Source organism: Lithobates pipiens, unplaced genomic scaffold (genome assembly GCF_037356315.1).
Source record: "Lithobates pipiens isolate NorthernLeopardFrog02 unplaced genomic scaffold, aLitPip1_a1.2 Scaffold_8, whole genome shotgun sequence".
NCBI classification, from domain to species: Eukaryota; Metazoa; Chordata; class Amphibia; order Anura; family Ranidae; genus Lithobates; species Lithobates pipiens.
In genome coordinates this window covers 285,630,010-285,653,980 of record NW_027507903.1, presented here as the reverse complement: position 1 = coordinate 285,653,980, position 23,971 = coordinate 285,630,010, and the positions used below count along the sequence as shown (strand labels likewise).

Sequence of the window (23,971 nt, the reverse complement as noted above, 5' to 3'; positions counted from 1 at the left end):
TACATAAATGTTTAAAATAGTTTTATTGGTGCATTTGCCATCATTGAATCAATGAGTTTAGTTTGAAAGCTCTTCAAATTTTGTATAGGTTTCTTTTTTTGTTACATCAAGAAAAAATTTCCATACTGCGCCTTCAATTTTTTTTTTTTATCACTATGGTGGAATGTGGCAGTTTGATCTGTGGCCAGATTTGGCCTATAGACCTTAAAGTGACTGTAAAGTCGTGTGTGTGTGTGTGTGTGTGTGTGTGTGTGTGTGTGTGTGTGTGTGTGTGAGGCTGCCCAAGCATCGGAGCATTTGCATGTGTACAAGTACTTGGGCAAATGCTCTGATACTGATACTAGCAGCGTGCACATCCGGTAAGACATGAGCATGCAAATGGGTCGGTGTCGACACTCGTGGCCGCTGGGTGCCGGAGGTGGGCTTAAGGACAGCCCACAAAACGTGGCATCTACAGCCGCCCAGTTCACAGCAAGGGGGAATGGCTAAGCCTCCACCCTACTGGGTCCAGCTCCAGTGCTAATAGACCACACCAGACGACTAGCCTCCTGATTCATCCCCTCCAGGAAGATGGGAACTGCAGCCATCCAGGCCATCCACAGACGTTAACACCTAAACAGGAGCGTCTTCTGAGAAGGGTTGAAGAAAATTGCCATGCAAGTTTACTTTGAAACTGATGGCTTCAAAACTATGGTGTAGCAAAGGTAAGGAGTACAAATAAAAATGCATGGTGCCTACAGTGAAACGTGGTGGTGGTGGCAGTGTCCATTTTTGGGGCTGCATGAGTGCGGCTGGATGTTGGAGCTACATTTCATTGATGTTATCATCAATTCACAGATGTGCTGCTCCTATATTGAAAAAGAAGATGCTGTCATCACTCCATGCCCTTGGTCGTTATGCACTTTTCCAACATGACAATGATCCATAACACACATCTAAGGCCATTGTTGCATTTCTGAAGAAGAACAGGGTGAAACTGATTCAGTGGTCAAGTATGTCGCCTGATCTGAACCTAATCAAACATCTTTAGGGAATTCTGAAGAGACAAATTGAGCATCACTCTCCATCCAGCATCCAGGCTCTTAAAGAGATTGTTCTTGAAGAATGGAAAGGATAGATGTTGTAATGTGTCCCCAGCTTGTCCATTCAATGCCTAGAAGACTTGGTGCTGCCCTTACAAATCATGGTGGTCATACAAAATACTAGATGTAGTAGTTTTTGTTGTGGGGTGTATTCGTTTTTGCATCAACTAATTTGAGTAAAACTGAAGATTTTGTAAGTTGTATTAACCTTATTTTCATGTAATGGAGCTAAACAAATGTTTTATATAACTCAGTGCTCTCAAAATGTTGGAAATTGTTCTTGTGTTCATTGAGATATATTAAAATCTTACCTTTCAAAAGGGTGTAGTCATTTATGCTGAGCACAGTGTATCCTCTGTATCTATTGAGGAATATATTTATAAGTTTTTTTTGTGCCTGGATTTGAGCTGTCAAGGGCATATTCATAAACCAATAAATGTAATATTCACAGTTGATTTATAATCCCAGTAATCTTAAACGCATGCACCAGGAAGATGCAGCTGCAGTAAATATTTGGTGAAAGTTACATTTAACTGCTTTATAAATAAGCCTTTTAATAAGCGTTGTTTCCTGTCCCATATAGCTATAGCATCAACTGATAGAATGCTGGTGTTATGCTTTTTTTGGTTTCTCCATAGAATCTTTTCTAGTTTTTGGTAATTTGTGTTTTTACCTTCTTCTTTATTTAGAAATGGAGACCAATTCCCAGAGAGCAATGCATAACGCAGTGCAGGTATGTTGTCATCCTTTACTAGTACTTTATTTTATATTGGCAATGTCGTTTGCATTCAGTATTGACAATGCTCCTACATCTGTTTTTTTTAGAAAATTTCCTCTGCTTCAGAGAACTATTTTGCAGATAGCAAGCTTTTAGTTACGGGCATTGCTAACCCCCAAAAAAGGAAAGTTTTTCTGCTAGCTGGTGTCTTCCAATTGACTGTAGTTCTTTCATTGCAGGTTTGGTTTGGAGATGATCTGCTAATAACTCAGAGAAGTCCTTTGACTCCCAGACATGGTCCGGGTCTGTCTGATGTTTCTCAGTACGATCAGTGGTTGGCTGTGCGCCATGCTGCCACCCTGGTACCAATGCAGGAAGATCTGGCAATATGGCTGAGTGACTTGTTGGGTAGGTACTACTATGTATTTAATATACTCATAAATACTGGGTGCTGACTGATTTGAGGAGTATTCAACACCATACCAAACATTGTTATTTTTGTTATAGTGCTTATGCCCCTGAAATAGAAACTCCTTTATGGAGAAAAGGAATAAAATGTGTTTGAATAGTAAAGTATGAGGCACAAGTGCACATGATCTATAAATTCCAGCCGATGAGCTGTGATTTTGACTACAGTGGTTTTTTATTATAATTACATTTTATTTTTTTTAGCAGCATGCTTTTTGCTATGTTTTTGTATATTATTGTTTTAGTCCATGAAAAGTCATTGTTGTGGCATAAACTAGTAACTATATTGTTTTTTTTGTTTTTTTTAATTTTAAAATAAGCCTGCCAATCATGGCTGGAATTTCATCAGGAATCTGGCAAAATTTAATCCATGAGTGGCCCTGTCGGCACCACCTGGCTTGACAAATGTTGACTTTTGTTAGGCTACTTTCACACTGGGGCGCTCAGCGTGCTGGCAGTAAAGCGGTGCTATATTTAGCGGCGCTCTACAGTCATTTTAGCAGCACTGATTGGCTGCTAGCGGGCAGTTTTAACCCCCACTAGCCGCTGAAAAGGGTTTAAAACCACGCCCCCCCCCCCCGCAAAGTGCCGCTGCAGGCGGGTTTGGAGCACTGCCCCATTGTTTTCAATGGAAAGGGGCGCTTTAGGAGCAGTAAATACAGCTCTCCAAAGATGTGGCTTGTAAGACTTTTTTGACCATCCTGCAAAGCGCACTGCTCCAGTGTGAAAGCCCTCAGGACTTTCACATTGGAGTGCCCTGAGTGGCTCTTTCAGGGCACTTTGTAGGCACTATTTTTAGCACTTTAGTGCCTGCAAAGCGCCTCAGTGTGAAAGGGTTCTTAAAGTAGCCAGGTGGAAAATTGTTGGCCAACCAGTGATTGCTTTCAGCCAGATGCAGTCACTGTTCAGGTATTTAGACAGCTGTCGATGCCAGAATGTATTAGCCAGCAGTGGAGGAGGAATTTTCCTGGGGTTCTCTAGTTAAAACCACAAATGACAGAAATCTGTGTATGGCTAGTTTTAGTTGGAAATCAAATCACTTTGTAGGGTACACAATCTTTCCATTGTAGCTATATTTTAAAATGTGAATTTTTATTTGTTTCCTTAATATTAAAGTGGAAATCTTTGGTCACATGTTTACAGTTTTGAATAGATTGGAGGAGGGTTAGAGCCCAACAGTATCCCAACCGTGTCCCAGCTGTGAAAAAAAAAAAAGTCATCGGTCCCTGTCCTGATGATTGCAATTTCAAAAACTCGCCAAAAGAGATCACAAACGGCACTAAAGACTTGAAGGTTCTTAAACTTTCTCACATTGTTCCAGAGAAATAAAACAATACATTTAGACTTTTCATACTTTAGCAGTATTTACCAAATGGAGAAGGGTAAAAACAGTAGTGTCTCTTTAAAGAAGTATAGCCAAAGCTATTTTGGCTATACTTCTACGGATCACAGGAGGCCAGTTCGTTCTGCACTCCTGTAACCTGTTTTGAGCTGACAGTGGGTTAAAGCCCACTGTCCACTGACATTGCTCAGTGGGTCCAGGCTCAGGAAATGTCCCAACCATAAGGTCGGTATTCACCCAAATGCCTGGAGCTGCAAATTGCTCAGCCTCCCAGTATGCCGCTGAGAGGCTGAGCCAGTCCCTCCCGCCCCCTCCTAAGCCTAGCACTCTCTGCTCAGAGCAGAGTGGGAGAGCTTAGAGATCAGCAGTGTTTTGACTGCTCAGTTGTCGGGGTGGAGCTAGTTAGGGATACCGGGATCGGTATAGAAAAAGGATGTCCTAGTCATTCACATAATACATCTAATTAAGGTACATATGTGAACTTTTCTTAAGACATGGTATCTTTTTACAGGTGTGGAAGTAAGAAGTGAGAAGTTTATGGATGATCTCGACAATGGTGTTCATCTCTGCCAACTCATCCATGTTGTACAGGACACTATGAGGAGATGCTGCTCTCCTGAAGAGTTGATGGTAAGTGTTTGGCTCTTGATTGTTGGGAATGCAGGGCTTGTTAACACTAATATGAGTTTAATCCAATTTTTGTGATATCTTTATTTTATATACTATGGTAAAGGTAAAAAAAAAGGTCACCCCTATAACCTAAACACCCATAAATTAAATTAAAAAAACTACCAACATAACTTTGCAATGACAATAAATGTATTGCTATTACAAATACATCTTCTTCCAGTGGGGACACCTAACCATAGACACCTAGAAAACTTTTATTTCTGGTTACTTTCGGACGATTAGAATGTGTGCATCCCCCTAATGGTTACACAGACCACCATAAAAACCTTTCATCAGTCTAGTTTTGCCTCTAGTTATTCTTTAACTTGCCAGGTTATTAGCTGGTGTAAAACTTTTGTTACCACAACAGCTGTTCCTCCACCACCAGATAATTGTGTAATGTATCAGTGTGAAAATCAATCAGAAAAGCTATAAATTTACAGTGGGTTGGTGAAGGTTAGTGCATATTGTAGTTCAGCTCCAGAGTGAGTCTAAAGGGTCGTACACATAAGCTGAATATCGGGTGGCATTGGCTGATTCAACAGTAACTGACCGACATTCAGTTTGCATGTGCGGCAGCTGGTTCTACAGAAGCCAGCAGTTCGACCGGAGGGCACATGATCAGCTGAGAGCATTGACAGGTGTGTTCTGGGGGGAGGGGGGGAGGCACTCGCATCACCCTGTCAACATAATAGATCAGCTAAGTAGATCGATGTACAAACTATGCAATGTTAGTACATCGGCTCCTCCAACTTCTTCTTCTTCTCCCCCCCCCCCCCCCCCCCCCACCTTTTATTTATTTATTTATTTTTTTCTCCGTTCAGCCTGCTGGGTCGAACGAAAAAGACTGAATACTGTCTACTAGGTTTAACACCAAATAAAATTCTTTATTCCTGACGTCTCCAGAATTTTTTTTCCTCTAGAGTGTTTTTTTTTTTTTTTTTTTTTCTTCAAAGCTCAACTTGCTGCTGGGATTCCCTTAGAATATTTATTTGGAGGTGGGTGGTCCAGAATGCTGCAAAGAAAAGCGCTCATACATGTAGGGATATGTGAGACATATTCTGCAACATTCACCTCCTGAGCTTGCTTGATGACACGCACTCAGGGGGTGTGTCCATGACATTCTGGGCTCACACGGAAGTTGGTTGAATGATGCTGGTCATCATTCAACCTGGGAAAGGACTGGATCACAGATTGGTGATTCTAAGGGGGAGAAAAAAATAATTATAACAATGAAAGCTGCTAGTTTTTTACTTGAATTAGTGTTTTATTTTTTATTAACTGGACTGGGGCTTTAAAGGATTCAGTGCATTCATATGTGATATTTTAGACTTTGTGCTAGTATAGTGTTCTCAATTATAGTGTTATCTCAATGTTTAAAATCTGGTCTCTAATGATATGCACTATTACCCTTTTCCTTGCCAGGGTGTGCCCATGAGAAGAGTTCCATGCAGAAAAGATGCTCGGGCTGGCTCGTTTTTTGCTCGGGACAACACTGCCAACTTTCTCCGCTGGTGCAGAGGCATTGGAGTGGATGAAGCTTACCTTTTTGAATCTGAGGGCTTGGGTAAGTTGGACATAATGTCTATAATGGAGGTTGTGTTTTATTTATTTTTTATAGACAAGCAAACAATGACACAGAACGCTGAAAGACAAACTAATGGAGAGAATTTCCCAAAAGTAAAAGGGTGGAAAAAATATATATATTTTGGGTACCTGGCTATTCACTTTGCCGTTTTGGGTTATGCTTTCCCCATTCCAACCATAAAGTGATTATAAAAAATCGTGGTGTGTGTGTGTTGTGTGGGGGTTTTCCCTTTTATTGCTCTATGCAGTGATTTTGCACAGAGCAGCCCAAATCCTCCTCTTTTGGGGTCCCCTGCCGGCACTCAAGGCCCCTCCTCTTCATCAGGTGTCCCCGCGGAAAGCTGCTTTCCATGGGGGCAACGCATGGACTCTCCCGAGTCCTGCTGCTGCACCCCCACTCCTGTGTCACAGCTTTTGATTGACAGCAGTGGGAGCAAATGGCTCCCGCTGCTATCAGTCTGTCCAGTGAGAAGAGTGACAGCAGTTGGAGCCGCTGTGGTCATGCACATCGCTGGATTGGATCAGGCTCGGGTAAAAAAAAGAGGGTTGGGGAGGGGAACTCCAGCACCTTAACCACTTAAGGACCGGAAGGATTTGTCCCCTTAATGACAATGTCATTTTTTGCATTACGACACTTGCACGATCGTGCAATGCTGTACCCAAACAAAATGTATGCCCTTTTTTTTGCTATACAAATGCACTGATTCCTGTGTAAATGACACTGGCAGTGAAGGGGTTAACCAGGAGGTGGCAGTGAAGGGGTTAAGTGTTTCTAACTGTGGGGGGCGTGGCTGTGATTTACAGATCACTAATCTCTACACAGGGAGCAGAGATCATTGTTACTTGTTGCTAGGCAAAACGGGGAGATGCTGTTTACACCGGCATCTCCCCGTGAGACGTTCGCGGGTATCCCCGCGTCGATCGAGTCCCCAGGACACGTGGTCGGACTCACAGGGTTCCCGACCGGCACGCTATGGCACGGCACCAATTTTAAAGGGACGTACCTGTACGCCAATTTGCCTCTCTCCGTGCCATTCTGCCGACATACATCATCTTGGTCGGGAAGCGGTTAAAGTGATTGTAAAGCTTCATGTTAAAACATGTTATACTTCCACCGTGTAGTTCGTTTTGCACACTGTGGCCCCAATCATCCTCTTCTGGGGTCCCCCGGTGGCACTGGTAGCTCCTCGCTGCATCGTATAACCCCCTAGGAGAAGCGCTTTCCCGGGGGGCACAGAATGCCAGACTCGGCCCCGCCCCTCAGTGCCATGCCATTGGATTTGGGAACCAATGGCTGCGTTGCTATCAATCCTAATTAAGAGCCGAGAACCCGGGGCAGAGAGAGTGCGTCTCCGTTGTGGGAAATTCCACAGGATGCAAACCCAAGGGTTTCCAACCCTTTTAAAGAGGAGTACCACCTTTAAAAAAATACTTTTTTAATAAATGGACACTTACCTGTTCCAGGGTCCAGCGATGTCGGCAGCAGATGACAAGCAATCGCTCGTCTCTCGGCTGCCCCCACCGCCATCCTCTGTCAGGAAATCAGAAAATGAAGCGTTGCGGCTTCACTGCCCGGTCCCCTACTGCGAGCCGCACTGCATGTCTTCACTGGTCCCCGTTGTGTCCTGGGAACTGTGTTCCGCCATCTGCGGCTAGCTATTCCCGGAAGTGGGTGCAGATACCTGGATTATACAGGTATCTGCACCCCCCCTCTCCCTGAAAGGTACCAATTGTAGCACCTGAGGGGGGGAGGGTTCCGATTAGCGGAACTTCCACTTTAGGGTGGAAGTCCGCTTTAAGTTTCACCAGTATCAGGCATATGAATGTCAGATGGTTTATGTATTTTTTTTATTTTTATTTTTTTAGAACACTTATGTGCAAATATTTGTTTACTGACCTGGTTTTGCACATTGATTGCCTTGTCTTACATTCTTCTTATGATGAACCAAAAATAACATTCAACAATAGATTCTATTGAGAGCCTGTTTTTAGAGCCAAACACCCTCTTTAAAATAGTAACCCTTGTGACCGTACGTGATACAAGAGAATGCTCTGTAAGAAGTTGTTTTCAGAATCCTTAACTCCTATTCACACAATCGCCCTGGAAAATGCCTTAGAGGTTCTGGCAGTGTTTCTGACCAACAGCTGCTGTGTAACATTTGTCAGACAACATTTGACAGCTCATTATGTGTGTGTAAATGTATCCTCTATTGCAATTAAATTTCCATGCCTCAGTAAACCTTTTTAAGAGTTAATTTTCTTACAAAGCAATTGTTTCCTTCATGAATACACACATGTACGAATAGCATCAAACACTAAAAATAGATTAATTACTCAATGCAGTGATTGTGTTCGTAATTGCTTCTTCCTTTTATTTATATAATAAATTTTATATATATTATAACACAATCAATGGAATTGAGGTGTGTGTGTGTGTGTGTGATAAATAAATAAATATATATAATTACACACACACACTTCCTTATTTATGTAGAAATGGCGGCATATGCCTTCCATTTTGGGTTGCAATGGCTCCAGCTGCTGGTTGGGTCCAAGGTTAGAACTGTGGTCATTATTAAGTGTAAATTAAGAAAAATCACTGTGTACTGGGCTCCCTGTTTAGCAGGTGCAGTCTGCTTTCTTCACTGCAGGTGGCACTAAACCAAAGCAGCATTGCAGAGGGAGGAGGTGGTCAAGAGGAACACATTTCCTCGGTCACTAGGGGAACTGTCCAATTGTATGCTGGTGTCCAATGTGACTCTGGTTACCATCGTGGAGTATATTTAAGACCCTGGCACCCCAGGCTTGGTGTGCATTTAGTGAATGGGTAGCATAGGGAAGAGTACAGTAATTAACAGCAGGGAGAGGTTCCAGATGAGTAAGGAAAGAGCAGGGACACATCATCCTTCCTGGAAGCCTCCCTATTTTGGGTACGCCAAGCCGCATTCCACCCCTCAAGACAGATACTGTCGGTGCACCCCAGACCTACTGTATACTCCTCGCTGCAACATTCTGGTAGTGTGCCCAGTCAGATTGTCTACCCACCAGGTAGTTTTTCTTTCATGAACTTTAATACTTTTACTGCAACTGGACTGTGTTTACTGCCGCTGCACCACCCCACATCTATGTCAGGTTTTTATTGCTGTCAGTTTATGCATTAGGGAGATTTATCATTGTCTTGAAGAATGAATTGAGAGTCAGAAAGTACAAAAGTCTTAAGTTTAATAGTACAATAATAGAGGGTAAACCAATATGGACCCTTGTTCCCAAGACAACAGTCTGAGAGGCTTATCATTTAGAGAGTTTTTCCGTTGAGCCATGTGATGTAAAATCTCCCAAGTGAGACATACACTTAAAGAAGTTGGCAGGGGTTTTACCATCCTTTTTCTATAGCCAAAGCAAGCAAAAATGACTTTAAACTGACTTGGTCTCATATGTGGTATTTTAGTGTAAAGTAATGTGGAGATGTGGCACTTGCAATAACCCTCAAAGATCTCGCAGTACGGCTTTTGACAATGCCTTCATGCTCCTTTATTCCATTTTAAAATATGATCTTTGTTCAGGCATTTTCTTCCTGGACAAAATGGTATCCCATCACTCTTGATGATTGACATACGGCTGTGGCGTATGTCAATCACCAAGGGGGAACAAGAAGCTCAGCCGCTGCACGGGAGGTCGCTCGCATACTTCAGTGGGCAGAGCAACACATACCGGCCCTGTCGGCCATTTACATCCCGGGAGTGGAGAACTGGCAGGCAGACTATCTGAGTCGACAGATGCTGGACCCAGGAGAATGGGCATTGCATCCGGAGATATTTAGGTTGCTGTGCCTGAAGTGGAGCACACCAGACGTGGATCTACTGGCCTCCCGTCTCAATCGGAAGGTGCCAAGATTTGTGTCCAGGACAAGAGATCCGTGGGCCGACATGTCAGATGCGCTGGTGGCTCCGTGGGATCAGTACCACCTGATCTATGCCTTTCCTCCACTGAAACTGTTGCCACGTCTGCTTTGTAGAGTGGAAGCTGAGGGGATCCCAGTGATGCTGGTTGCTCCAGATTGGCCTCAGCGTCCTTGGTACGCAGACCTGGTGCGTCTGGCAGCAGACGCTCCCTGGCGACTGCCGCTGCGAGAGGACCTTCTGTCTCGAGGTCCAATTCTCCATCCTGCTTTACCATCGCTGGCTTTAAGGGCATGGCTATTGAGAGCCAGGTGTTGAGGAACCGGGGTCTGTCAGACTCAGTGATTCCAACTATGTTGAGAGCACGGAAATCTTCTTCTCTGAAGATATATTATCATACCTGGAAGGCCTACATCTCCATGTGTGAGGATAAAGGATGGCATCCGTGCTCTTTTTCCATATCTAGGATCCTGCTGTTTCTCCAGCAAAGAGTAGACCAGAGATTGGCATTGAGCACCATCAAAGGGCAAATTTCAGCCTCGGCTGTCTTTAACGACCCCTGGCATCACACTCCTTAGTGAGTACCTTTGTTCAGGGGGTACGACATGTAGTCCCTCCGGTGCATCCACCTTTACCCCCTTTGACCCTTTCCCAGAAGGCGGTCTTTCTAGTGGCCATCACATCGGCCAGGAGGGTTTCGGAACTGGCGGCCTTGTCCTGCAAGTCACCCTATCTGGTTATCCACAGGGATAAGGTGGTGTTGCGTCCGCAACAGTCTTTTTTACTGAAAGTGGTCTCGGCTTTTCATATCAATGAGGACATTGTATTACCATCTCTGTGTCCTAAGCCGAAACACCCTTGTGGCCCTTCTTGACGTGGTTAGGGCTCTGAAGGTGTATTTGTCTGCCACGGCTCCCTTTTGGAAGTCAGACTCACTGTTTTGTTTCAGTGGCTGGTCCAAAGAAAGACATGGCGGTCTCGTCGGCCACCATTTCCAGGTGGATCAGACAGATTGTAGTACAAGCCTACGCCTTGAAGTGGCAGGTGCCCCCCTTTCCGGTCACAGCCCACTCCACAAGGGAAATCGGAACGTCTTGGGCCTTCCGACACCAAGCGTCGGTTGCTCAGGTGTGTAAGGCAGCGACCTGGTTGTCTGTCCATATGTTTACCAAGTTCTATAAGGTAGACGTCAGTGCATCAGCTGATGCCTGTTTTGGCCGTAAAGTTTTGCAGGTGGCCGTGTAGTTGAAATTGAACATGCAATACATATATATATATTTTTTTTCCTGGTTTTTCGATAACGCAGTATTGTTAGGTTAATGCACTGTTGCATTACTTACGCAGTTTCATGCGGTCTTGGGTGATCACTCCTGTTGAGGATATCCTGTGTCGGTCGGTGAATAGAAGAGAAAATAGTATTTTTTGTACTCGCCGTAAAATCATTTTCTCTGTAATTCACCAACCGACAAAGCACCCGCCCCTCCTTTTTATCTTTCCGTTTTTATACTGCTTGTTGAAGTACTGATGCTGCTTTGCAGGGTAGGGGGTTGTAGCCTGAGGGACTGCCCCCCCTGGGCGGAACTAAGAGTTCTGAGTGTTGTGTTACAACTATGCCTAGTATTCTCCTAGTGATAAGGCTAACAACCTATTTGTTACAGAGAGGAGCTGTGTCGGTCGGTGAATTGCAGGGAAAAGAAAAAAAAAATCTTTTTATTTTTTTTTGGTAGCATTTGAAGCAGTCGCTGACGATCAGGTGCTCTTTTTGCCTGTGATTCTCACTAGTTGTACCAGTAAATTTTAGAGGCCTCAGTGTCCACTCAAAGGTACACTAGTGAAGAGGCTTACATGTTTCTGAGCATAACAGATGAGAATGAAGAGGAAGTTGCCCATCTGTCAGATGCAGGCTCAGAATACGAACCAGTAGACAGCAGTGGCACCCTGACACATAGCAGTGATGACGGAGTATAATGTAAACAGAAATACTAATGCACACAACCCTTATTAATATCCCTAATCTCACGCTCAGGAAAACATTTTTTATCAATAAAAAAAAAAGTACTGTATTATGTTTTTTTATTTTTTTTTTTAGTGCTGCATAAAGACCCCCGGCAAGTATGTCTGTGTCTTCTAGATGTTGGACGAATTGTATCCAGGTGAGTTCTAAGCACTAGAAAAATATATACATTTATATGTATTAACAGCCACAAAATCACTAAGATCAGACTGGACAGTTACCAAAATTGTGAGTCTCATTCATAAAGAGATCAACTGATTCTAGCTGATTCAAAACAAAATGATAGTTTTTTTTACTTCTGAATGTCAATCACAACACACTTTATATAAAAAAAAAAAAAAAAAAAAAAAAAAAAAAGTAAAACTTTGTTTCTACAAGTTTCATCAATTTTCTCCCTTTTTAATAACAGATATGGAGTAGAACCACCAGTTCTGGTAAAACTAGAGAAGGAAATTGAACTGGAAGAAACATTGATAAAGGAGTCTGGACCGCTGATCCCAACAACAATACAAAAATCTTGCTGTCACGATGTACATGAAGCGGTAAGAAAGCATTTTATTTTATTATCCCTTCATTTTGGATATGCTGTATTCTTGGAGAAACCAGTTCAAACACGGTTTGTTAAATGCTATAGTGCTGGGATTAGAGAATACTGGTGTGGAAAGAGCTACATTCTGAAACCAAAAAGCCATGTGAACATTTTAAAGCTGAACTCAAGGCAGATATAAAATACACAATACACAATACAGATATAAAATACACAAATTAGTCGCTTCGCGCCCGCCCTATAGCCGAAAGACGGCTACAGAGCGGACGCTAACTGCCGGGAGGCTGTCCCTGGACGTCCTCCTGTTTACTTCCCCTCTGCGTGCCGCCGCGGGCGCGCATCGGGGAAGTTCTGTGCTGGCCTTGTCCCCCGGACACAGCCAGTCACAGATCGCTGTAAACGGCCAATCACAGCGCGATCGGCGTGTCCAATGAGAGATGATCTCGTGTGTAAACGTATGAGATCATCTCTCAGCGCCACTCTCCCTCCCCACACAGACAGCGTGTGAGAAGGGAGAGATCAGCGGCCGTGAGTTAAAAAAAAAAAAAGTGCCATCCGCGCCCAGTGCCACCTGCCCCCAGTGGCACCTGTTAGTGCTATCTGTCCCCAGTGCCACCTGTTTCTGTCATCAGTGCCACCTGTCAGTGTCACGTGCCACATATTAGTGCCATCTGTCATCGGTGCCACATATTAATGCCACTTGTCATCAGTGTCGCGTGTCATTGTCCTGGTGCTCCAGGGCCTTCAAAAGTGTAATGGGTAGTCAACAAGTTAGATGTGTAATTTTTGCTCCTAGAACACGTGACGGTGCTCCCTGCATGTTGGGTCTCTCTATGTGGCCAGGCTGTGAAAGTCCCACACGTGGTATCATAATACTCAGGAGGAGTAGCAGAATTTATTTTGGGGCGTCATTTGTGGTATACTCATGCCATGTGAGAGAAATAACCTATTACAATGACAATTTTGTGGAAAAAAATAAAAATAAATAATCTTAATATTGCAAAGAATTGTGGGAAAAAATTACAACATCAAAAAACTCACTATGCCTCTTACTAAATACATTGGAATGTCTACTTTCCAAAAAGGGGTAATTTGTGGGGTGTTTGTACTCTCCTGGCTTGTTCGGGCCGCAAGAGATGAGACAGACCACCAGTACATCAGGTGTGATCAATTTTGTGCAATTCGCACCACAGCTTGTAGACTCTCTAACTTTCACAAAGACCAAATAATATCCACTAATTTGGGTTATTTTTACCAAAGATATGTAGCAGTATAAATTGTGGCCAAAATTTATGAAGAAAAATTAATAATTTGCATAATTCTGTCACAGAAACAAAGAAATATGCGTTTTTTTTTTTTTCAACATTTTTGGTCTTTTTTTCATTTATAGCGCAAAAAATAAAAACCCCAGAGGTGATCAAATACCACCAAAGCTCTATTTGTGGGGAAAAAAAGGACAAAAAATTAATTTGGGTACAGTGCTGCATGACTGAGTAATTGTCGTTCAAAGTGTGAGAGCACCGAAAGCTGAAAATTGGTCTGGGCAGGAGGGGGGGGGGGGGGGTGTTTAAGTGCCCAGTAGGCAAGTGGTTAATGAAGCTTTGTATTCATACATCGATAAATATTTAAATACAAGCAGTGTAAGTACCTGAAATGAACCAGTCAGATGTGCTAGGCAAGGAACATGCTGATAGGAAGAGATGAGAGTGAGGGAGAAATTAGCTCATCAGTCTATTGCTTCCGTTTCACTGTCCAATCAGAGGCTGGAGAAGGGAGAAGATCGGTAAATGTTACTGAAGTGCAGCTAATAAAGATTAGGTATCCTCCCTTGCTAGATAGGGTTATGCTCTCTGGCAGAACTGTTAATTTCAGGATTGGGTGGGCAGAAATGAAAATCCTTGGGCAGCTGAAACTGCTCCTAGTTATCTTTGTGTGTGTGTTTGTTTTTTTTTTTTTTTCCCTTTTTAATAAGGCCCGGAGAATAAACCAATTCCTTAAATACTGATTTTACTGTGACCTCTTTTTTTTTTTTTTTTTTTTTTTTTGACTACACAGACTGTTACATCCTAGCTGCCTTATGCCCCGTACACACGAGCGGACTTTTCGACATCCAAACTCCGACGGACTGAGTCCGGCGGACTATCCGATCGTGTGTGGGCTGCAACGGACTTTAGAAATGAAGCATGCTTTAAATTTTCCCGACGGAACTCCGCCGGACCCGGTCCCCTTTGAAAAATCCGCTCGTGTGTGTGCTACTCCGACGGACTAAAACCGACGCTAGGGCAGCTATTGGCTACTGTCTATGAACTTCCTACGTCGAATCCAGTCGTACGTCATCACGTTCGACTCCGTCGGAGTTTGGTGTGATGGTGTGTGGTCAAGTCCGTTCGGTCGAAAAGTCCGCCAGAACTCCGTCGGAACTCCAGCGGAACTCCTTTGGAGGTCTGTCAGACTTAATTCCTCTCGTGTGTACGGGGCATTAGAAAATACATCCATTGCAAAAAAAATGGGGGAGGTAGGACAACTGAGCAGGAGGTCAGGGATGTCTTGGCAAGTTGATAATTGTCTCAATGCAGAATTAAAAATTAACGTGCAGTGGAACATATTATGTGCAATATCTTTATACATTTCACTAAAATGATGAATTGTGAAGCAGAGAAAGCAATGTTGATTATACTGTTAGAAATACATTTTTTGGGGAATGTCTGCTTTTTTGGCCGCTTTTAGCATTTGGTAGATATGGCTTTACAAGCGTAAACAGTAGTTATGTTGCCTATATACATTTTCTACTGGTTTCCTGGGGCTCATTTAAATATTTTGTGTGTGTGTGTGTGTGTGTGTAGGGGGGGGGGTTTAAGTCCAATTTTTCTCATGTCATCTTCCAGGATGGCACCCCTGAGAGATGACTGGTCCCACCTGACAGAAAACAGTCGGAAAAACCCTGCCCCTCCCTGTGCTCCTCAGTTCTTGATTGTGTTTCCCCACAGTGAAACTTTTTTTTTTCTTAGACTGGAAGCCTTGGGCCAGACTGCAGGTTTCTGAAGCCTTTTTGAGTCTGGCAGGTCTCCCTATCTTTCTCGGGGGGGGGGGGGGGGGCGGCATCAGGACTGGAAGAGCCCCCCTGAGAACTGAAGGACCCTGGGTACAGTGGGGTACCCAGAACTTCAGGGACCATGTTCTTGCGCTTACCCCCCCTTACTTGCAGGCAGTCAGGTCTCCCATGGGAAGCCGGGCAGTTTCCCCGACTCCTAGTGCAGCTGCTGTATATGGGGCAGAGAGGACTCCTGGAGGCCAGGGTTGTTCCGCTCTGGTCATGCGGATGGCTGCTGTGGATGGCGCTGGTGTCCCTGTATGTTCAGCGCCATCTTTCCGGCGTTCGGAGAGTGAATGACATCACTTCCTCTCTGGTGCCGTAAATGACGCCACCCCGTCTCCCACATCACTTCCAGTTCCAGTCTCCATGTTAATAGCGGCCTGAGCCTCACACAGCGGCGTTCAGAGTGGAGATTTGGCCTGCAGAGGAGCAGGTGTCCGCACCCTGCTCTCGTCAATTCGGCCTCCTTCCGGACAGAGTTTTTCCTGACAGTGGGAGCAATGTACATAGAGGAAAGGCCCACAGCGGCTGCAGCCATGCAGGAGGCCACAGGGGGTGAGTCGACCTAGCTGGCAGGGGTAATGATGGGGGTAGGACCCCAACTCTTACCACTGCAGGTCACAGCAAGATATGTTTTGTGTGACTAGTTCTGTTTCTTTTTTTATGTGAGGATGTCTCTGCCCAGGTGGTTGCTAGCCATCCCATTAAAAACCCATTCCCAGTCTAAGAGATGCCGGTATTGTAGTAACAAATTACCTCAGGACCATTCTAAGCCCTTTTGCTACGAATGCATTCATAAAATAGCAGGGAAAGAATCGTCCCAAGTCATGAAGGACTTTCTCTCTGTACAGACAGATGTTGTCAGCCTTAAAAGCCTTCCAAGCATCCCTCAAATCCAGGGAGCCAGAGACTCGCAGTAGTAGAGAGGGTTCTTCCTCCCAGGAGGGCCCTTCCACTTTCAGGGAGGGTGGTAGTCTTAGGCGCCCTGAGTCCCTGAGGTCCCTTCCCTCTCAGGACTCTGAGGAGGCTGAAGCTCCTGACCACAGTTCCTCTGACGAGGGCTCAGAGGACAGTCAGGGGGAGGAAGAGGAGGATTCCAGACCCGGCAGATTTATTTTTTCTGCCTATGATATGGAGGGTCTCCTTAGGGCAGTTTATGCTTCTGAGGATATTCAGGAACCTACTGCACAGGTGTCTGTCCAGGACAGAATGTACAGAGGCTTAGTTAAGCCCCAGTCCAAGGTTATTCCTATTCATCAGGCCCTTTAATGATATAATTTTAAGGGAATGGAAGGAACCAGAGAGGAAGCTGTTAAAGTCTAAAATTTGGAAGCGAAGGTGCCCCTTCAAGGATGAGGAAGAGGAAAGATTCTTTGAGACTCCTAAGTTAGCCGCTTCATTGGCCCAGGTCTCTAAACACTCAGACCTATCCTTTGAGGAATGCGGGTAACATTAGGGACCAGATGGACCATCAGGCTGAAACCCTCCTGCGCAGGGCCTGGGAAGCCAATACAGGCGTTAGGAGTCCTCCCTTGGCTTCAGCCTGTGTGGCTAGGAATGCTGATATATGGTTCACCAAATTTAGGGACCATGTTGCGAGAACCTCTAAATCTAAGCTCTGGACTCCCTAGAGGTCATTGGTAGTGTGGTAGCTTACCTGGCAGATGCAGCAGTTGAAACAGTTTGAACTACTGCAAAGTTGCGGGCTCTGCTGTATTCTGCAAGGAGTGCATTGTGGGTGAAAACTTTTGAGAGAAAAGGGTAAGCGGGCCTATTAGGCGTTGGGGGGGGCAACTGGTTAAGGGCCAGAAATACACCCCCCCTGCCCAGCCAGAAATACACCGATAAAGGCTCCAAGTGACTTCAGGGTGGGGGGAATGCTCTCCCACTTTCTTCCCAAAATAATGAGAGGGTTGCAGATTGGAGCTTCTCTCCCCTCCTCCCCCAAGTTTCCTGTTAATCCACCTTCCCAATGCTAGTCAAAAGCGGGGGTCTCTTACAAAGTGCCAGGCAGCTGGCGGATCAGAGGGTTATATTGCTAGTTCCAATGCAGCAACACGGACAGAGATTTTATCCCCACATTTTTGTAGTCCCACAGCTCTCGGAAGTACCGGCTTATAATAAACTTCTGAAGACTAAACGGGCCTCTACGGTACAAGAAATTCCGTATGGAAAGTGTTTATACCCTCAGAAGGCACCTCCCAAAGGACTTGTTTATGGCCACCATAGATCTAAAGGACACCTACCTTCATGTCCCAATTTTTTTCAGAGCATCAGGCCTTTCTGAGATTTGCAGTCCCCTCCAGTCGGAGTGCAGCATTGGCAGTTTTGTGCCCCATCCTTAGGTCTGGCTTCCAGCCCAAGGGTGCTCACAAACATCCTTGCAGAGGTAGTGGCATACCTCCATCTCCAGGGAGTAGCACTAATCCCCTATATTGACGACATTTAATTTACAATCAAAGTCGAGATCTCTTCCTTACCAACCTAGAGAAGGTAGTAAGTACCCTGGGCTGGTTAGTCAGTCAAGAAAAATCATCCTTTATTCCCACTCAGACCAAGGTTTATTTGGGTTTCCTGATGGACTCAGCAGCACAGACGCTGATCTTACCTCAGGGGAAGGTAGGCCTCATGTCAGCAGTTACAGTATCTCTTCCAGGAACGGAACAGATTTCCTACAGGAAGATAATAAGAGTCCTCGGATTGATGACCTCTTGTATTCCTGCGGTCCCTTGGGCCAAGCTCCACTCCAGGACTCTGCAGCAACTCCTTCTATCCCCCTGGGATGGGAAGAGAGGGTCACTGGACAACAGGATCTCCATTCTGGTAGAGGCGAGGGAGTCCTTGCAGTGGTGGCTCAGTCCTCAGAGGTTGCAGATGGGCTCAGCTTCAACCCCTCAGGCTGACTACGGATGCAAGCGCCTGGGGTTGAGGGGCCCACTTGGAAGAGCTTCAAGCCCAGGGTGTCTGGGATCGGACTCAAAAAGAGGCTTCCTCCAACTTCCGGGAGCTTTTGGCGGTCAGAGGGGCCCTAAGGTCCTTCGAGGAAAGAATTTACGGCAGGTTCTTCCCAACAACACAACCGTGGTAGCCATCCTGAATCATCAGGGAGGCACCAGGTGGCACTCCCTTCTGTCCATGTCCCAGGAATTTCTGGAATGGGCAGAACAGAATTCTGTCTATCTCAGCTGTACACATCAAGGGAGCTTACAATATCGAAGCAGACTATCCTCCAGGGGGAGTGGGAATTGAACCCAGAGATGGATCTTTTTGCCCACAGAGGAAATAGAAAGGTGAAGAGGTTCTTACTTTCAAGGGAACACTGGTCGGAGGGGGTGGATGCATTGGCCCAGGTTTGGGATTTTCATCTGGCATAAGCCTCCCCCCCCCCGGTCCTCATTCCCAGGATAGTACAAAAGTTAAGCCTATCAGCGGGGAAGCTGATTTTGATCGTTCCTTGGTGGCCCAAGAGGACCTGGTTTCCAACACTAGGAAACTGGTCAATGTCTCCTCAGCGCCTCCTGGAGAGGCAGGATCTTCTTTCGGGGCCCGGCTTGTCACCTGAACCCCAGTTTCTTCAAGCTTATGGCTTGGGAGAGGGACAGCCTGCGTAAGAGGGGGTGTTTTGAGGAGCTAATTGACACGCTTCTTTCAAGTAGAAAGCCGGTTACCCGGAGTATTTACGCCAAGGTCAGGGGAGTCTTCTCCTGCTGGTGTCGGGCAAAAGGGACTTCCCCAGCAAGAGATTGCCACAATCCTGGATTTCCTCCAGGATGGTGCGGATTGGGGACTGGCAGCCAAGACCCTTGGGGTTCAAGTAGCAGCCCTGTCCAGTTTTTTGGACAAAAGATTCTTTTCTACTTGCCTTCCTGTCAGCCAGAAGGATAAGTGGCATCCAGGCTCTGTCAATTAAAGAGCCCTTTTTTTTTCTTTTGTTTGAGGACAGGGTTGCTCTTGGGCAGGTAGCCTCTAAGTTTCACAGGACGCAAGAAACTGTCCTTCCGTCTTTTTGTTCTAATCCTCAGATGTTGTGTGTTGAATTATTTGGCTAGGGTGATGTGTTCAGGAAATCCGGTCACCTTTTAGTTTCTTTGGACAGAAAAAGTGTCAGCAAGCTTCCAAGGCAGTCATAGTGAGATGAATCAGGCAGACTATAGCCATGAGAAATCGGGTACAACGGCTCCCCCCAACCTCAAGCACATTCTATTCGGTCTCTGGTGACCTCTTGGGCAGAAAGAGCTGGAACATTGGTAGAGCAGATATGCAGAGAAGCTACGTGGTCAAGCCAGAGCACCTTCCTGAGGCACTACAGGGTGGAGTTGTCGCCTCAGGATCTGACCTTTTTGGTAGAAAAGTTCTACAGGCTGTTGTCCTGCCCTAAGGTAGGCCTGAGCTACTTGCTCTTCTCTCAACCACACCGTTCTATTGGTGTGAGTAAACTAATATATGACTTGAGGTGTTTTTTCACTCTCGTGCACTGGTGTGGGTCAATACTTTTTCACAACTGAGGAGCACAGGGAGGGGCGGGGGTTTTAACCTCTTTGCTGATTGTTTCCTGTTCAGGTGGGACCAGTCATCTCTCAGGGTGCTGTCCTGGAAGACTTCCCAGAAATATTGTTACCAGTAAGTGTAACAGGTTATTTTAATAGGACCTCTTGCAGTCAGACTTATTTTACTATTCTATTTGGCTGCTTTCACACTGAGGCGCTATAGCGCTAAAAATGTCGCCTGTAAAGAGCCTCTCCACTCACACTCTAGTGTGAAAGCCAGAGAGCTTTCACACTGGAGCAGTGTGCTGGCAAGCAGCATCTTTGAGGTGCTGTAGGAGCGGTGTATACACCGCTCCTACAGTGCCCCTGCCCAGTGAAATCAATGGGCAGCGCCACCGAAGTGCCAGCAAAGCGGGCACTTTTAACCCTTTTTCGGATGTTAGCGGGGGTTAAAACCGAAAAGGGCAGCAAAAATGGTAAAGTGCTGCTAAAAATAGCGGCACTTTACCGCCAACTCCCCCAAGACCCCAGTGTGAAAGTAGCCTTAATGTGTCTTAATAATGGCCTTCCATAGTTGGGTTAATTGGCATGTCTGTGGAATAGTTTTATTTCAGAAAAGGTACACTCACTGCTTTGTTTTGTTATCTAATGACTGTAATCTCTTTGTGTAGGTGACTCACATTGCTCAGGACCCACCATGCAATTGCTCTCACCGCTTCTCTATTGAGTACTTATCAGAGGGTCGATATCGGTTGGGGGATAAGATCCTCTTCATACGGGTAAATATATAATGTGTACCTCAGAAAACCTTCTCACTGGGTGTTTTTTATTTTTTTTTTTTTTTAAATACTCCTCCATTAGAGATTTAAATATGGCTCTTTAAATATGGCCCCATTGCTTTGCATTAATTATGAGATGCCCATTAGAACATTATGCAGTCCAGCAATTATTGCTGTGGTTTATCACACGGAAGCCATTTACTTACATCCATTTAAAGTTTCCATTAAGAAAACTTAACATTTTTTTAGTTCAGTCATGAAGTGTATTATTTGTAATAAACAGAAGTATCTACACAGCTGCATAAGGTCCCTCCCCCTTGCTGAGACCATGCCAACACCAAATGTGATTCACACAATTCTAAAATACACATAAACAACAAACAGTGCAACACTGAAATCTGTACAATCCCATAGGAGTGGTTTGTACAGATTTCAGAGTACTGCACTATTTGCTGTTTGTTTATTGATAAATGCCCTAGGCATTGCTAATTTAATGTATTTATGTGAACATAAAGATGTGCAATTGCACAGATTGCATTCCAACTATCTTTGGCAGTTCAATGGAACCTTCACTTACGTTACGTTGGTACACTATGGACTTTATCTGGGCATTTTTTTCAATTGGCTTTCTGGTGCTTCCGCCACCATCTCTATTAAGGGAAACTGGCAGTAAAGCCTTGTGGCTTCACAGCCTGTTCCCTACTGTACTTGTGCGCTGCACTCTGTGAAGGGGCCAGCTGTAGTAGGAGAAAGGGGGCCGAACTTCAAAACCAGATACCCACTCCCCCCCCCCCCCCCCCCCAAAAAAAAAGTGCCGGAGGGGGAGAGGAGGCAGACAAGCATGACCTTATATTTTTGGATGGGGCTCCGCTTTAAATTTGGTGGATTGCAGCATCTATAGTAGTCAATAATTTTTTTTCATCTTAAAGGGATTGTAAAGCGAACCTCTTTGTTATTTCTATAAAAAAAACAAAAAAAAAAACATGTTATACTTCCACTGTGCAGCTCGTTTTGCACAGAGTGGCCCCGAACCTGCTCTTCTGGGGTCCCTCGGCGGCTGTCTCTGCTTCCTCCCGCCGGTGCTTCTCACGTTCATGCGAGCTCCCTCGCATGCTGAGAAGCATCTGCGGGTGCGCTCCCGTGATACAGCGATACAGCGATACCGGCTGTATCACGCGGCCCCACTCCCCGGTGCTCTGCGTCAGTGAATGTGATTGACAGCAGCGCGAACCAATGGCTGCGCTGCTTTCCATCCACTCCAGCCAATCGGCGGCCAGGCTGAACGGTGGAAAGGACATTGGGGGACGAGCGCGGGACTTTCGAGGGGTCAGGTAAGTAAAACGGGGGACTGGGGGCGCAGGCACTGTCAGATGTTTTTTCACCTTAATGCATAGAATGCATTAAGGTGAAAAAACATTTACCTTTACAACCCCTTCAACTATAAATGTTTCTAAACAAAACTCCTAAATGCAGTTCTATATGTATTGATAATGTTTGCTGTTAAAAGGTGATGATTATGAACTTTTAACTGCATTTCATTGTTTTTCTACGCTTTCCATGACTTGATAGAATGCAGTATTGGGTTTCCTGGAGGAAGCATCTGTGTTTTAAAATGTATGTGGATGAAGGAAGTGACTGTAAATGGGTGAATTACTTACAGGAAGTTGTGATTGTAATTTTTTTTTTTTTTTACATGTACATTTTATTAAAAGTAGAGCAAGGCCTCCCACACAAAATGTCTAATGGGAGAGCTCTGCATGAATCTGACTGTGCATCACTCACTGGCATTTGGTGTAATATCTATATTGAGCTGAGTATTTTTCAATAAATATAGGAGCACAGAGCAATTTTCAGCTTGTGAAAAAAAGTTTGCCATATTAATCCATGTTAAGTCTTATAACGCAAGGACTTAAATACAATAGGGGTTTGCATCTTCAGTGGCCTCACAATTTGATTACAATTATCTGGTCCATGATTCGATTTGATTCTTCGATGCATCATGATTACTGCGCACGGTTTTCATCCAAAAAATTCAAGTAGTCAGAAGAACTCAAAGAAATATATAAATCTGTGATCAAGAAAAAGAGCAACAATATTTGGGACTTTAAATGAGGTAGTAGGGGCCGTTCAGATCCCCTCCTCCATTCCGGGTTCAATATTTAGAAAAAAAGGGGGAGCAACGGGCGGGACTTTGTATGAGGCACATGGAAGCAGAAAAATAAATTTAGGTAAAAAACGTGTTTTACTAAATTCGAATAGTCATATATTTACATGTTATTGCACATAACCATACATTAATATTTTCAATTTCATCAAAATATAAATTCCAACAAGGACTTAATAGTAAATGCATGAGAAAATTCACATTCAGTAAGCACCATTTATATATGTGTATGTGACACAATGAAGTGTCACTTACATATAAATCAAATATAAAATATAAATTATCATTGCAAAGCACTGCACACCATTTTTGTTTTATTGCCCTATCTGCATGCTTACTGTATAGAGGGAGGGAGGGGGGAGCAGAGGACTGTGTGGATGCTGGTCTAGAAGGATGGGGATTGGTCTGTGGTGGCACTGGGCAGAGTAGTGCTAAAATAATGAAACGGTATTACAGGCATACCCCACTTTTAAGTACACAATGGGGTTTATTTACTAAAGCTGGAAAGTGCAAAATCAGGCTCACTTCTGCATAGAAACCAATGAGCTTCCAGGTTTTATTACCAAAGCTTAATTGAACAAGCTGGGGTTAGAAGCTCATTGGTTTCTATGCAGAAGGGAGCCTGATTTTGCACTTTCCAGCTTTAGTAAATAAACTCCATTGTGTACTTAAAAGTGGGGTATGCCTGTATGTGGTGAGGGGGTGGGGTATTGGTCACCTTGGATTGGACAGTCTAGCACCTCTTACCACGTCCACCCCCCTTGGTGTCCTTCCTATGGCCCCCTCACCTGACTCTGCCTCATATATCACACCACCTCACACCTGGCTGGACATGCCACGGCTCCACTTTCCTCCTTGGAGCTCCATGCCCCACAAGCTGGGCGCTGCCGCCACTCTTATCAGCAGTAGCTCCAGCCACCGGCGCTCCATGTCCCCATTACGTGCACACGGCGTTGCTCCTTGATGCAGGGCAGCAGAGGATCACGTCAGGGGGGAAACATTGATCATTCCAGTCGTAGAATCGATGCCGCATCATGTATGGTCAAATCACGATGCATCGATGCTACGATTATTTTCAACAGCCCTACAGTACAAACGTGTACCATTTTTTCAGATTAAGC

The 23,971-nt window shown here is 44.8% G+C and overlaps 1 protein-coding gene across 2 annotated transcripts in view; it reads left to right on the top strand.

Annotated features, from left to right (window-relative positions):
- GAS2L3 (growth arrest specific 2 like 3) overlaps positions 1 to 23,971 on the top strand; it is a 54,065-nt gene that overhangs the window by 23,944 nt on the left and 6,150 nt on the right. Inside the window, exons 3-9 of one of the 2 annotated variants that reach the window (XM_077472279.1) lie at positions 1,772 to 1,815; positions 2,040 to 2,208; positions 4,122 to 4,240; positions 5,705 to 5,846; positions 11,855 to 11,918; positions 12,189 to 12,321; positions 20,579 to 20,686. In XM_077472279.1, the coding sequence (XP_077328405.1) occupies positions 1,774 to 1,815; positions 2,040 to 2,208; positions 4,122 to 4,240; positions 5,705 to 5,846; positions 11,855 to 11,918; positions 12,189 to 12,321; positions 20,579 to 20,686 (777 nt within the window). In that variant the 5' untranslated portion in view covers positions 1,772 to 1,773. Of the gene's footprint in view, positions 1 to 1,771; positions 1,816 to 2,039; positions 2,209 to 3,418; positions 3,562 to 4,121; positions 4,241 to 5,704; positions 5,847 to 11,854; positions 11,919 to 12,188; positions 12,322 to 20,578; positions 20,687 to 23,971 lie in introns of those variants that run through there. The other variant, XM_077472280.1, reaches the window with a different exon arrangement.